The 14,731-nt window shown below is 44.6% G+C and overlaps 1 protein-coding gene across 9 annotated transcripts in view; it reads left to right on the top strand.

Annotated features, from left to right (window-relative positions):
- TTC21B (tetratricopeptide repeat domain 21B) overlaps positions 1–14,731 on the top strand; it is a 93,362-nt gene that overhangs the window by 29,638 nt on the left and 48,993 nt on the right. For all 9 annotated transcript variants that reach the window (XM_043505230.1, XM_038421122.2, XM_043505229.1 and 6 more), the window contains 5 exons: positions 1,064–1,193; positions 2,569–2,726; positions 4,800–5,024; positions 6,532–6,770; positions 13,847–13,919. In XM_043505230.1, coding sequence (XP_043361165.1) covers positions 1,064–1,193; positions 2,569–2,726; positions 4,800–5,024; positions 6,532–6,770; positions 13,847–13,919 — 825 coding nt within the window. The remainder of the gene's footprint in view (positions 1–1,063; positions 1,194–2,568; positions 2,727–4,799; positions 5,025–6,531; positions 6,771–13,846; positions 13,920–14,731) is intronic.

Below are 14,731 nucleotides of genomic sequence, written 5' to 3'. Positions count from 1 at the left end.
CTAGACAAATTGGAAGATTGGGCCAAAAGAAATCTAATGAGGTTCAATAAGGATAAGTGCAGGGTCCTGCACTTAGGATGGAAGAATCCAATGCACCGCTACAGACTAGGGACCGAATGGCTCGGCAGCAGTTCTGCGGAAAAGGACCTAGGGGTGACAGTGGACGAGAAGCTGGATATGAGTCAGCAGTGTGCCCTTGTTACCAAGAAGGCCAATGGCATTTTGGGATGTATAAGTAGGGGCATAGCGAGCAGATCGAGGGACGTGATCGTTCCCCTCTATTCGACACTGGTGAGGCCTCATCTGGAGTACTGTGTCCAGTTTTGGGCCCCACACGACAGGAAGGATGTGGATAAATTGGAAAGAGTACAGCGAAGGGCAACGAAAATGATTAGGGGTCTAGAGCACATGACTTATGAGGAGAGGCTGAGGGAGCTGGGATTGTTTAGTCTGCAGAAGAGAAGAATGAGGGGGGATTTGATAGCTGCTTTCAACTACCTGAAAGGGGGTTTCAAAGAGGATGGCTCTAGACTGTTCTCAATGGTAGCAGATGACAGAACGAGGAGTAATGGTCTCAAGTTGCAATGGGGGAGGTTTAGATTGGATATTAGGAAAAACTTTTTCACTAAGAGGGTGGTGAAACACTGGAATGCGTTACCTAGGGAGGTGGTAGAATCTCCTTCCTTAGAGGTTTTTAAGGTCAGGCTTGACAAAGCCCTGGCTGGGATGATTTAACTGGGACTTGGTCCTGCTTTGAGCAGGGGGTTGGACTAGATGACCTTCTGGGGTCCCTTCCAACCCTGATATTCTATGATTCTATGATTCTACACTGGTCAAGTCCTGCAAACTTTAATAACAGTTCTCTGCAATTACACCGGTATAAATGTGAGTAGAATTTGGCCTCTTATATTTAAAATACATTTCACTGTTTCTTCATGGTGACACATGCTTTTCACTTTTTGAACTTTCAGATTCTTAGGCTGAGCAAAATTTAGCAGTGTTTTCTTTTTACTAGTTCATGTTGTTAAAATGAATTTTTCAGTTGATCTGTTCTTATTTCTAGCCTGCAAATCCAGGACAACCCCTTTCACCACTGCTCAAACACTGTACCTCAGTTCTTGAAACTGTGGTAAAAACTGTACCAGGTCTTCTACATGCTGTCTTTTTAGTTGCAAAGGTGAAATACTTATCAGGTAATATATGTGTGTGGCTGCAAAAATATAAATATTTTTGTATTAAATAAATATTTTTCTTCCATTGTAAAGTACTGTAACAAATATCTGATTTCTTATATTCTGTTCTTTTTTTTAACAACGCAGTACTAAAATTATTTCTTTCCTCTGCGTTTATTACCTGATTGTTCCCTTAAAATGCACTTCTGAAAAAATAGAAATGTAGCATTGATTTTTCTGTAAGGTGAAGTCTTTCATACAGGACTTAGAGAGTGGATGGTTCAGGGACTGGGATAATGGAGAAATTTCTGTCTATGCTTCAACTCTCAATGACACTGATGAGAAGTACTTAGTACAGAGGTGGGCCATCTACAGCCCGCTGGCCACATCTGGCCCGTGGGACTGTCCTGCCGGGCCTCTGAGCTCCTGGCCCGGGAAGCTGTCTTTTCTCCCCCACAGCCACCCTGCTGCATGGCGCAATGCTCTGGGCGGTGGGGCTGCAGAGCCCGGCCTGACCCGGTGTGCTGTGCTGTGCTGCATGGCCCAGTGCGGCTGCCTGTCCTGGTGCAGCTGCGCTGCCAGCCACCTGTGCTCCAGGGCAGTGCGGTGTGGGGGCGGGGGTTGGATAGAGGGCAGGGGTGTGGATAGGAGTCAGGGTGGTCAGAGGGCGGCGAACGGGGATTGAATGGGGGCAAGGGTCCTGAGGGGGCAGTCAGGAAGGAGAGGAGGGGTTGGATGGGGCAGCGGGGGGGCAGTCAGGGGGGATTGAATGGGGTGGTGGGGGGCAGTCGGGGAGAAGGGGGGGTTGGATGGGGCAGAGGTCCTGGGGGGACCGTCGGGAAGGATGGGTGGGGGTTTGATGGGGCAGCGGGGGCCAGTTAGGGGTGGGGGGGTCCAGGAGTGGTCAGGGGACTGAGAGCGGGGGGGGGCAGGAGTCCTGGGGGGGTGTCAGGGGTGAGAAGCGGGGGGGGTTGGATGGGGGGCGGGGGCCGGACCATGCCTGGTTGTTTGGGGAGGCACAGCCTCCCCTAACTGGCCCTCCATACAATTTCAGAAACCCCATGCGGCCCTCAGACCAAAAAGTTTGCCCGCTCCTGATTTAGTAACTGCTATTTGAAGTCATTGGTAGCCTATTAAATATATGTATATCTTAAAAGCAAGCTGTGAAGCCTTTATCTAAAATATAGAGAGGCTAATGGCTTGTCTACACTTGAAATGCTACAGCACTCCTCCTTCTCAAGAGGCAGTGTCTACATTGGGAGTTAGGTTGTCTTAACTACATTGGTCAAAGGTGTGAATTTTTCAGTGTAGACCAGACCTAAGTAAGAGGCACTTATTTTTAATACTGGGCTTTGATTTTTTTTCTCGTTTTTCGCTATTTTATTTAAATCATTAGGTGATACTGAGGCATCTCACAGTGTCCTACAGCATTGCCTGGAACAGAATCCTTCTTATCCAGATGCTCATTTACTTATGGCTCAGGTTCATTTGTCCCAAAACAATTTTAAGCTCTGTTCTCAGTCTCTGGAACTCTGTCTGAGCTACAATTTTGAGGTGAGTTTGACCAAAGGAATTAAATTGTTTTATGCAATCAGTTTTGCAGGACTTCTTCTACAGCTTGCACAGCAAGATGCGTTATTTTATTACTTATCTTTTCACTACAAGCTTGGCATCTGAATACGTTTTTCAGGTGAATAATTTTAATTGCAAGGCAAATTGGGAGTGTGATGAAGTGAGGACTCCAAATTTGCCTATTAACTTGCCCCAAAGTATCAGAATTTTCTTGAGGAGTAAAGAAGAAAGAAACAGCTTTTTTTTTTCTTTTCTGATCTCTCTCTATGTAGAGAACTGTTAATAGAAATAAGTATTACAATGTATAAGGGCATACTATATAAACAGGATTTGTAGTCCCAGAGACATCTTGCAACAAAGTTGTGAAAGGTTTGCATAAAAGAAGGGTGGTCCAAACCCTTACTGCCTTTCAAGAAACCTGGGAACCTGTCAGTATTTCCTTGTTCCCTGGTCAGCAAAGACAGCACACTTAAGCAGTGGTGGTTCTAAAATGGCTTTCCCCACTCTCCTCTATTGTGGCTGATTCAGTACTTGATACTGCGAGGTACTGAGAACTCTGGTCCATTGAAGTCAATGGGACTACTTAAAGTTAAGTGCTTTGCTGGGCGAGGGCCAGCACGCTCAGCAGTTTACACAGTTGAATTCTGAGTGAGTATCCCAATAGGGCTTTGCTGAAAGGAGGATGGTGTGAGACAAGCTGGTCTTTTTCCTTTCTAAAATATTCCTCTGCCCACCTTCTGTTCTCCAAACATTGGCATAGAGAAGCTGAATGAAAAAAAATACCTACTGATGTCCCTGAAATTTTTTTATAGAGCCACACTTACTCTTTCCATTTGTTTCCCTTAATACAAAAACAGACCTATTCAAGCAGGTAGAGTGGATGAATGCCACAGTGGGTTTGTGTGTATAAGTTAATTGCCAAATTATGTATATCTTGGAATGTTCCACTCTTTTTTGAAACTACTGTACCAGCTTACTGAAGCATATGTTGTCTTGTCTATGATTAGGAGAGGAGACACAGAAAACACCTGTAACAAGCAGGTTCATTTTAAGTAATGGTCTAGTGCATGCCCTTTTGTCTCTAGATCAGGGTTCTGATTCATGATATTCTTTCCTTTTGTATGATTTGTGGGGTTTTAATAAAAAAAAATTCTCTTGCATAGTCTTTGAAGACAACTTTTACTAATAGAAGTAATACTACACTTGCTAGACACAAGTATAACATGGATTAGTAGTAAGGCTGTGTATCTATCATGGAGGTCACAGATTCTGTGACTTTGTGTGACCTCCATGACTTCTGCAGCGGCTGGTGTGGCTGGCTTGGGCTGCTCGAGCTGGGCAGCCCCGGTCCAGCAGTGGTTTGAGTTTGGGAGTGGGCTCAGGGCTGAGGCAAGGGGTTGGGGTGCAGGGCAGCGCTTACTTCTGGATGCTCCCACTGGCATGTCCCAGCACTCCTAGGCGGAAGGGCCAGGGAACTCTGCGTAGCTCCTGCAGCTCCCATTGACTGCGGTTCCTGGCCAATGGGAGCTGCGGAGCTGGAGCTTGTGGCCAGAGCAGTGTGTGGTACCCCCCTGGCCGCCCCTCCCCCTAGGAACTGCAGGAACATACTGGGTAGTGAGCCTGCCAGCCCTGCCAACCCACTCCCTAGTACGAGCAGGGGCCCGGGCTGTGTGCTGCTGCCCGCCTCTCCTCCCCTCTCCCCCCCCCCACACCAGTGGGAGGCCCAGGCCATTCTCCCCCAGCACCCATGACACCCCTGGACCGCCCCCTGAGCACCTGCAGCCCCCTGGCCCAAATTTTAGTTAGGGGTATATAGTAAAAGTCATGGACAGGTCGCGGGCCATGAATTTTTGTTTACTGCCTATGACCTGTCCATGTCTTTTTTAGTAAAAATACCTGTGACTAAAACGGAGCCTTAATTATTAGCATTTATTATCCCTTTCTTTAAATATCTTAGTTAAATAACAAATTAACAAATTATTCCTCAGGATGCTTGATTTATTTTTAACAGTAAAGCAGAATATAGAAACTGATTAATAACTTATTATATTTCAGGTGAGAGAACATCCCTTGTATCACTTAATTAAAGCCCAGACCCAAAAGAAGATGGGAGAAATATCAGAAGCTATTAAGACTTTGCAGATGGCAATGAGTTTACCTGGAATGAGAGGCACTGTGGCTTTCTCAAAATCAAAAGCAAAAAGAAATGAAATTGATGCAAGTAATCGTGTATCTATCTTTCTGGAATTGGTAGAAGCTCATCGTTTGAATGGAGAACAGGTATGATAATGAGCAGTTTAATAAAATGCAATGTATATACTGCAGAATACAGTATACAGGCGGAATACAAACCTCAATTATTCCATTAACAAAAGCATCTATCCCTGAGCTTGTCCATAACAAACCCCTACAGTACTTTACAGGAAGTCTTGACTTTCGGAGACTTAACAATTCTACAGACAGAGAAATAGCTGAATTTCAAGGTTTTTTGGAGTTTGGTTCTCAGGCTGTTCTGAGACCCATACAAATTCTTTGCCATTCTCAGAGTGGAGATTCATCCAGTTTGCAGCCTCAGAACAGTGTAACACTTGCCCATCTCCTCTTTTTAATTGTGAGAAGTTAACTTCAAAGCCTATTTGTGATCACTTTAAATGCCATGATCAACCATTGTGCTGTTCATAGTATGAGACTGTCATGGAATCACAGGGTCAATGCTCCTGGCTCTGTATGGTCCTTGGGAGGAACCCCCTTCAGTGTAACAGCCCACCTTGGGAGTCTCACTCTCGGGGGTTAAGCACTAGACTCCACTGCCTCCTGGAACCACCCCTCTAAGCCTTCAGCATGTCTGTCTCCATGAGCTCCCTTCAGTGAATCCAATAGCTCTGGACCCACTCAGGGGCCTCCATACCCAGAGGGAGCAATGCAGCCCCAATCTCTAGACTGCAGTGACTCTTAACCAGCGTAAAAAAAAAAAAGGGGGGGGGGTTATTGTATGTCTGTAACACAGCACAGCAGGTTCTCGGAGGCCTTGACCATAGAAAGTCTCAGCACAGCCCATCTGGGACTGTCCAGCATCCAGGTCTCTTAGTCTCAGTCCAGACTCCTCCTGCGGCCTAGTCTGTTTCACCTTCAGGGCCCCTCCTCCATCCTTTTTCTTCTTTCCCAGGTAAACAGATTACCTGGTGTCTCTCTCTTCAGCCCTCGGTTCTCCTGTTCACCAAATTCGGCTGGCTCCCAAGCTGGGGAGGGCCTTCGGTTGCTAGGTTACAAAGTGTCCAGGCTGCTCGGTGGAGTCACACCTGGTCCTCTTCACCCTTTCCCACCACCTCGTTAAACATGCAGCACATAGGGGAAACTGAGGTGCACACAACCTTGATACAAAATATTAAGAAAATTCCCCACTTTATCAGACATTTAGGCTAATGTATTTACCCAGTGTAGCTGGATCTCTAGCTCCATCCTGGAATTACATTTGATTGAAAGTGTATTTTATAGTGGTGCGTACTGTGGTATATTCTTATGCGTGCAACTGTAATGTTTGTTACTGTCTTTCTGCTACTTGTTCACCTTGTGTAGCTTTCAGCTAATCACGAGTACAATCCTCTTTTCCCTTTTTAAACATTTTAAAGTATATTGCAAGTATATATATACTTGTATGTTAACATATATATAACATAAGTATATATGTTTTTGTCCTTGGTGGTCCTTTTGTCCTCCATTTATTTGCAATATAGGCCGCCTTGGATGCATTAACTTGAGGTCAAGAAAAAAAAATTGTGTTTTACAGCATGAAGCTGCTAAAGTGCTGCAAGATGCCATCAATGAATTTACTGGCACCCCTGAAGAACTACGAGTTGTGATTGCTAATGCAGACCTGGCTCTTGCACAGGGAGATATTGAACAAGCCTTAACTATGCTCAGAAATATTACATCTGAACAGCTGTACTTTGTACAAGCCAAAGAAAAAATGGCAGACATTTATCTTCAATACAGAAAAGAGAAAAAGTTATATGCAAGCTGCTATAGGTAAAAACCAACACCACCACCTGTGGTATATACCATAACCTTTCTGTGTGTGAAATATTGATATTCTGTGCAGCACTTGTTTCCCTCCCCCAAAATAAGTCAAATTATGAAATTTATCTTGGTAGTATAATCCACTAAAGTAGCAATGCAAAGCACTATTTACCCAAGGCAACTTTTCAGAATAAAAAATAACCAAATGAATGGTTGATATATCAGCAATAATTTTTTAAAATAGACTTGGTCTGAAAGGAGAAACATTAATAGTTCTGAGTATTAAGGAAAGTGTATAATTTAAATAATTCTGCAAGATAAATCTATTTTAATATTTAAACTCCTGCAATATTACATAGTAATAACTTTTGCCACATCATACAAAGACTCCTAGAAAAAGAGCAGATACTAAAAGGACTTTTGAAAATGAATAGTAAATGATTTGTACTCCGTTTAAGGTTTTGACTAAAAGTCCCAGATAGCAAGGAACATTAGCATATACACTTGTGTTTTTTTAAAAAAAAAACATATTTTTTGAGTCTTCCTGAAATCAACAGTTTGATTTCCGGTCTTCTGTGATACTCCAGCAATCACTGTACTGTTGCATCACAACTGCCATAAGCAGGTTGTTGGCTTATGGAATGTCAGGTAAATATTTATAGTTTGTCTGGGTTTTTTTTTTTTTTTTTTATTTTAACCTTGTACAAAGTTGTGAAGGTCTATATTCTGGTACCTTGAGATTGAGCATATACATTCAGTAAATAGCACTGTTGTGTTAAGGGCAAAAGTATACTTATTCTGGGCACTTCAGGCTCTCTCCCCTTCCAAAAAACTCCTCCCCGACCCCTCTGGCCCCCTGTATGATGCTAAAGAAGCTTTCCCCATCAAGCAGAAAATCTTGTCCCTACTTTTCCTGCCGATGCTAACCTGCTGGCTACATATTCAGCTTGGAACTGCTGTAGGCAAGAAGGTCCCCATCTGCAAGTTTCTGGGCTGAGGAAAAGGGAAAATGACTCTTGGAGAGAGGACTCACTGGAGGGAGGAATTGCCCCTCACAATGGTGCCTACTTTAATACAAAGCTTTAATTTTAACTAGAATATCCAGATATGTGATTCTCACCATATGAACTTTCAACGACGCTGAATGGATACAAGCTGTTTTTTTTTTTTAAGTGAAGATATTTGATTCAAGATGACCTTTGCAGATTAGAATCTTTTAGAAAAGTTAAGGCTGTCTCACAGTATTAATTTTGATTATTCTTGGAAATAGCCATTCTTCAGGTATTAGAGTGGATTCCACTGTAGATGTGCATGCACCCCATGCATGTGAGTTTTGAATCATTTCATCAGCATTCATCAGCACCCTGTGCTGCTTCATGCTCTCATGCAAGGGTGTAAAGGGCAGAGCAGCCACAATCCTTCCTCAGGTCCCTCTTAATGTTCCTGCCAGTGAGAGAGAACCTTGACTGTGCCTGTCCTGCATCTGTATTTTGAATTTCACTTTATTTTTATTTTTCTTCCTTAAAAATTTCAGTTGCATGTGCCAGGAAAAAAAGAGAAGGATATGTGGGGGAGGCCCCTGGTACACTCCCTTCTATAGCTGGGTGAAGTACTTCGTCAGCCATTGAGCAGGGGCCATGTGAATCCTGTTCTTCCTGTGACTGTCTGATGCCTTTCACTGATAGGCACAGCCTTGGGGAAGGGCACATCCCTGACAAGTACTCTATCTGCCATGCCGCCGCCTCCTGCACCAGAAAATCAAGGGATACAAGACTTAAGCTGTGCTGCTCGGAGCACATTTTATCTCCGAGAGGAGATAGTCTCCTCGGCTCCAGCTTGGAGGACATCTTCAGCAGCTGCCCTGGTAACTAGGCACCACATGCTAGTTGATCCAATGCTGGAACTGCATCAAACAGTACTGTCATCCCCAGAGATGTACTTCTCACCATCTACAGGACATCCTCCTCTACTACAAGGAAAAACAAGGAATGGTACCCTAAAGATTATTCCAGGAGTGCCTCTAACTGGGCTCTGCCATGACTGGCCAATGCCAATATTAACTACCGCCATGGTCATACTAGCCCTATTGGGGCTCCACCTTCCCACAGGCCCCAGAATGGAATCCCATTTCACATCTTGACAGAGGGTGGAGATCCTGAATCACTGTAGGCATAGATAGTCAGAGCACCTTCAATGTAAATGCGAGTATTTACACTTCAACACCATACCATAAGCCTTTACTATGCCACCCCCTACAAAGATGGAGAACACAGTCATAGAATATCAGAGTTGGAAGGGACCTCAGGAGGTCATCTAGTCCAACCCCCTGATCAAAGCAGGACCAATCACCAGTTTTTGCCCCAGATCTCTAAATGGCCCCCTCAAGGATTGAACTCACAATCCTGGGTTTAGCAGGCCAATGCTCAAACCACTGAGCTATTCCCTTCCCCCCATCTTCTACCCACAATCCGCAATCAGAATATCTGCTCAGAAAGCAACCCTGCTACTTTAGGAGGCACCAGTCATCCTCCTCCATTGCAAACTAAGCTCCTTCCCAGAAGCTACAGTTTTAATGAGGTGGTGTAGAGCCATGTCAGAACTATCCCAGAGTGGACCTTCTTCAGAAACCATTTCGTCCCCTGCTGTCAGGCATGATGAGAAGCTAAGGCTGGCCATTAACACCTATGGTTGCCTGTCCAGTTCCTTTCCTTGCCCCCAGCTGTCCCCCCCCACCCCCTCTTGCTTCAGAGGCCCTTCTTACGAGAGCCTGTTACCAAAAGAAAAGTGTCCCTGTTTCACCTAGGAGCCACAGAAGGGGTCCTGCTGGAATGCAGAGAAAGATGCTTCTATTCCTGATATTTCATTACTCTGAAGAAAGGTGATCTCCAGCCTATCTTAGCGCTGAGGAGGCTGACCAGAGATATACATGCACCATCTCAGATTCAGGATGGTAATGTTTGCCTCCATTATTTCATCACTTCAGGCTTAGAACTGGTTTTGGCTCTTGACTTATACAATGAGTACTTACACATGGTCCACAGGAACTAGCTGAGAATTATGGTGGGGGCCAAACCATTACTGGTTCATAGTATTGCCCTTTGGACTCTCCATGGCACCAAGAGTCTTTACAAAATGGCTTGCTGTTGTGGCTGGACACTGAAGGGAAAAGGGTATCCATGTCTGCCTATGTCAAGATGACTGCCTGATCAACAGCAGATCACACCAGCGAACTTGGATCTGTTTCAGCTATGCCCTTTCTCTGTTTGCCTTCTCCTGAGCAATGAGAAATTGTCACTTACCCAATCACAGACATATAGAGTTCATCAGAGTCAGAATAAATTCCATGACAGCGAGGGATATTTACCACAGGACTGATTCTTCTCACTTTAGTTGTTACTGAACATGGTGGTATCGCACCCAGCTATGACCGTACGGATTTGCTGCACATTATTAAGCCATATGTCTGTGCATACCTTACCATTTGCTGGGCTTCACCTGATTCCCCTACAGCTTTTTCTCAGATCAGCCTATTCTCCTGTGAAGCATCTGATGAGCAAAACAGTTTTAATTCCATCTCATAATCTTGGAGCATTGACCTGGTGACTGCATCATGACAATGCCCAAAAAGGGATACCATTCATGGCCCTGTAGCCATCTAGTGCATTAGTCACAGATGTGTCTGGGGATCCCAACTGGAACAGCTACAGATACAAAGGACATGGTCACCAGAGGAGCTACAACTAAATATTTTAGAGTTGAGTCCTCAGATTGGTGTTTGTGGCATTCCTCCTGCTCCTGTGACAGTGTAGTACAGATGTTGACAGAGTGTGAGTGATGTACTGCATAAACCAGCAAGGGAGTGCCCACTCTGTCTCCCTCTTCAAGGAGGCAATCAAGTTATGTAAATGGTGCCATCTTCAAGGCAGATCCCTGAGAGCCATGAACCTGAGAGCTAGCAAAGACTTGACAGATTTCCTGAGCAGACAAGCTGGTATCATTCATAACTGGTCACAGTTTAAATTGATCTCCCAGCCAATATTCCATCAGTGGGGGAATCATGTGATAGACCTCTTTTACTACCACAGAAACATCAAGTATCTCAACTTTTGCTCCAGAAGAGGCATGATTAAAACTGAGTGAATTTTTTTATGAATTTTTTTTTGCAAAAAAGTGCATTTTTCAGGCCCCCAAACTATTCACCGAATAATTTGCTAGAAATTTTTTTGAGGTGAATTACTTCCTTTCGTCTTTTTTGTTTTCAAATTCAGCTAATTTACTACAAAAAAGGTAAACATGCAAAATGGCCAAAAGCAACCCCCCCCCATCTTATTCACTCCGCTATAGACGTGTGCAGGATCCCTGCGTGTCACCTTCCTTCTGCAATGGACTTGGCACCTTTGTAACCCATTTGTAGTGATTCTGCTAATCCACAGAGTTATTGTTAAGGCCAAAAGAAACTAGGCCAAGCTCATCCCCTGTAGCTCCCTCCCGGCTGAAGCAGTTTGTCTGATGCACCTGTTACAGATGTTCACAAACCATCAATCAGACTTCCAGACCATGCAGACCTGTTTGTCGCAAGTATTCCATCTAGACCTGAAAATTACTGCAACTGATAGCCTGGCTAGTTGGCTGTCTGAGCGTCATGGAAAGAGACTGCTCCTTCCACCTTCAGGAAATCCTAGTGTGGAGCAGGAAGCCATCCATGAGAATCATCTACTTGTCCGAACAGAAATAAATTCTCAATATTGATTAGAGCTGGTACTGATCCCAATACCAAAGATTCTGGAATCTCATTTTAGTTCAGTCAAATTTCACCTGGCAGCAGTATCCCCAGATCATCCATCAATAGTCAGTTATGGTGTTCTCATATTTCATGGTATCCATATTCTTTAAGGGCCTGAGGAGGAATGCTTATCAACTGGGTTACAGAACTCACTCCAACTTGGAACTTCAACATCATCTGTCTGAGGCTTATGAAGACCCCCCACTTGAACCTGTTTTACAGTGCTCCTTCTATAATCTTATTCTCAGGAAGTCTTTCTGATGGCCATCACCTGAGCCACAAAGGTGAGCAAGCTTGAGGCATTCATAGCAGAATCCCTGTATACTTTGTTACATAAAGACAAAGTGGAATTAATAGCTTATGCAAAATTCATCCCAAAGGTCTTTTCTGAATTGTATTTAAACCTGTCAGTCAGCTTACCTGTGTTCCTTCTTGTAACCTGACGCAGACTCACCTGGCGGCGCCTCCTGCTGGTTGTCCTTGGGAATTAGCGTTCCAGCCTTCGGAGCACCCTCTTCAGGCAGGTGTCTTGCCTTGCTGCTGGCTCCCGTGTCCCTCCAGGACCCTGGTGCCCCTTTCACTGGGTACTGCCCCCTGGCAGTACCCCACAGTTCTGGGTCTCCCCATCCCAGGGGAACCCCCCACCCACTATCCCTATCTCACCTCAGTCGTAGGCTCCCCTGCCAGTCATCAACTAGTCCCTCTGCCCTGGGGCAGACTGCAGTATGAGCCACTCATCACCAGCAAGGTTGGGTTTGGACCTGCTGCCTCTGCCTACCCGGGCTGCCCCTGAAACCCCCATACCTAATAGACCTTACCAGGCCCGTAGCTTGGGGCTTTCCTAGGCTGGAGCTCCCAGGCTCCCTTGGCCTTTCCCCAGCCCTGCTCCAAACTAGGTCCTCTATTCAGGTCTCTGCAGCCAGGTCCCTCCCTCTCAGAGTTAGAGAGAGTGCTCTTCGGATCCTGGCTTCGCTGGCTTTTATAACACCTGCTGGGTCTGTTTGGATGAGTAGCCCAAAGACAACTTCTCTCACTCACCGCTTGGTTGTTATTCCAGTCCCAGCTGGTAGAAAATAGAAAGTAAGCATCTTGTTCCCCAGCTGCGGCTGCTCTGCCAGTCAGCCCAGCTCTTCCCTTGCCCCAGCCCTCTCCCAGGGCTATCTTAAACCCCTCTGGGCCCAAGCGGGTGTCCACCCCGCTACACTTCCAAAACCACATTTCACACAAGGGGAGAAGAAACTGCACATTCTGGACATAACCAGAGCTCTTATATTTACATTGACATTACCAAATATTTCAGACTGTCCTAGTGTCTATATGTGGCTATAGCCAGCCATTCAAAAGGGCAAGCTGTTTCAGCCCAAAGACTATCAAAATGAGAAACACCTTGTATCTCGCTTTGCTACCACCTGGCTGATGTACCCATCACTCCAGTAGAGACCAAGTGACAACATCAGTCTGTTTCAGAAATGTGTCAATCTGCTCACGTTTTAGCATTATGCACTGAACTTGGCTGGTAGATCAGATGCCAAATTGAGAGAGCACTACTCCAGTCTTTCTTTGACTGATGCTGGTCATACCCCCATCCTGAAGAGCATAATGATTGCCAGTCACCTAGGCTAGGTCTGCACTATGGACTTTACAGCAGCACAGCTGTGCCACTGTAACATCCGCCATGTAGCCACTCTTTGCTGGCAGTAGAGAGCTCTCCTGCTAGCATAATTGAACCACCCCCAATGAGCAGCATTACTTAGTCAGCTGGAGAGCCTCTCAAGCTGACATAGCACTGTTCACACCAGCACTTTTGCCAGTGAAACTTGGTTTTTTTCACACCCCTGACTGACAAAAGTGGTAATATAGACGAAGCCTTCTACAGTAGGATTCACACTGACATGTACTTGAAGCAAGAATGGTAATTTACATTACAGAACTGTTGTTCTTCAAGGTGATGTAGTTAGTGTGAATCCCATGTCCTAGCCTCCATCTATGTTTTCAGAGTCCTTGACTGCCCTGGGCTTCCAATTACGGGGGGAACTGAGGGAGGGTTGTGGCAGCTGCCCCCTCATCTTATGCCCTTGCATGGGAGTCATAGATCACATGCATGGCCTTGATGGACACTGCTGTTCAGTAGATCCTCAGGTCACACACATGAGGCACATGCACATCTACAGTGGGATCCTCACTGACTACAATATCTCATAGAACTATGATTACTGTAGGGTAAGTAACCATTGTTTACATATTCTTCAAAGTACCAATCTTAACTTAATTATTAAACTAGATTCTGTCTTTTTGTTTTCAGAGATCTGGTGGACAAACTGCCAAGCTCACATACTTTTCTTCTCCTTGGTGATGCATACATGAATATTCAAGAGGTGAGCATCTGCATCGTGATAAAAGATGAGCAGTATAGTTGAGTAATTGGCTGTCATTCGCAAGTTTTGATAAGGTCTCGCTTTCTGGTTCTGTTATTGGGTGATCAGGAAGCAAAATGTGTGCTAAGGAAAACTTAAGGTCTGTTTACTGGCTTAAAATATATAAATACTGTATTAATTTTAATTTAACTTCAATATTTAGAGACTAAATAATATACTCAAAATAAAAGGCACCTCAGGGATGAGCATCAGATTTGGGGTGGTCAGGGAAGAGGAGAATTGCAACCTCAGTGAACAATCAAGCATTTGCAAGTCAAATATTGACTAGAGATCTGTGGGTCGAAAGTTGAGGTAAATTCACTTCAGAAATGATGTTGGACAAGGTTGGAACAGTTCATTCAAGCTTGAAGGAAAGATGTGTAAATTCTAGAAAGGCAAGGTTGCCACAAGAGACCCCTTCAGTGCTTGGAAAGGCAGACAGCATGTGGAGTACTTGCACTTGATTTTAAATCTTCAAGCAGTAGGTTGGGTCAAAATCTCTGGGACAGAAAAACTTGAAAGTATAGGTCACTGCAGTACAAAGTGTAGGTGATGAACCCTACCCTAGGGCATAAGTATTTGTCTTCAGTTTGTTCTGGTCATTTGTCCTTTTAAAAAGTAAACTCCAAAGCAAAAATGGAATTTGAGTTCAGCTTGGATTTGTGTTGAACTTTGACTGACAAGTCTGAATGGAAAGGAAAGGGGGGACACTGAGTACAGCAATAAGGTTTTTGCATGTGCTTTTTCATAACTTCAGTGAACCAGGAAATGCC

Source organism: Dermochelys coriacea, chromosome 11 (assembly GCF_009764565.3).
Source record: "Dermochelys coriacea isolate rDerCor1 chromosome 11, rDerCor1.pri.v4, whole genome shotgun sequence".
Lineage (NCBI taxonomy): Eukaryota > Metazoa > Chordata > Testudines > Dermochelyidae > Dermochelys > Dermochelys coriacea.
Note: the sequence above shows the minus strand (reverse complement) of the source record. Positions and strands in the feature narration are given on the sequence as shown.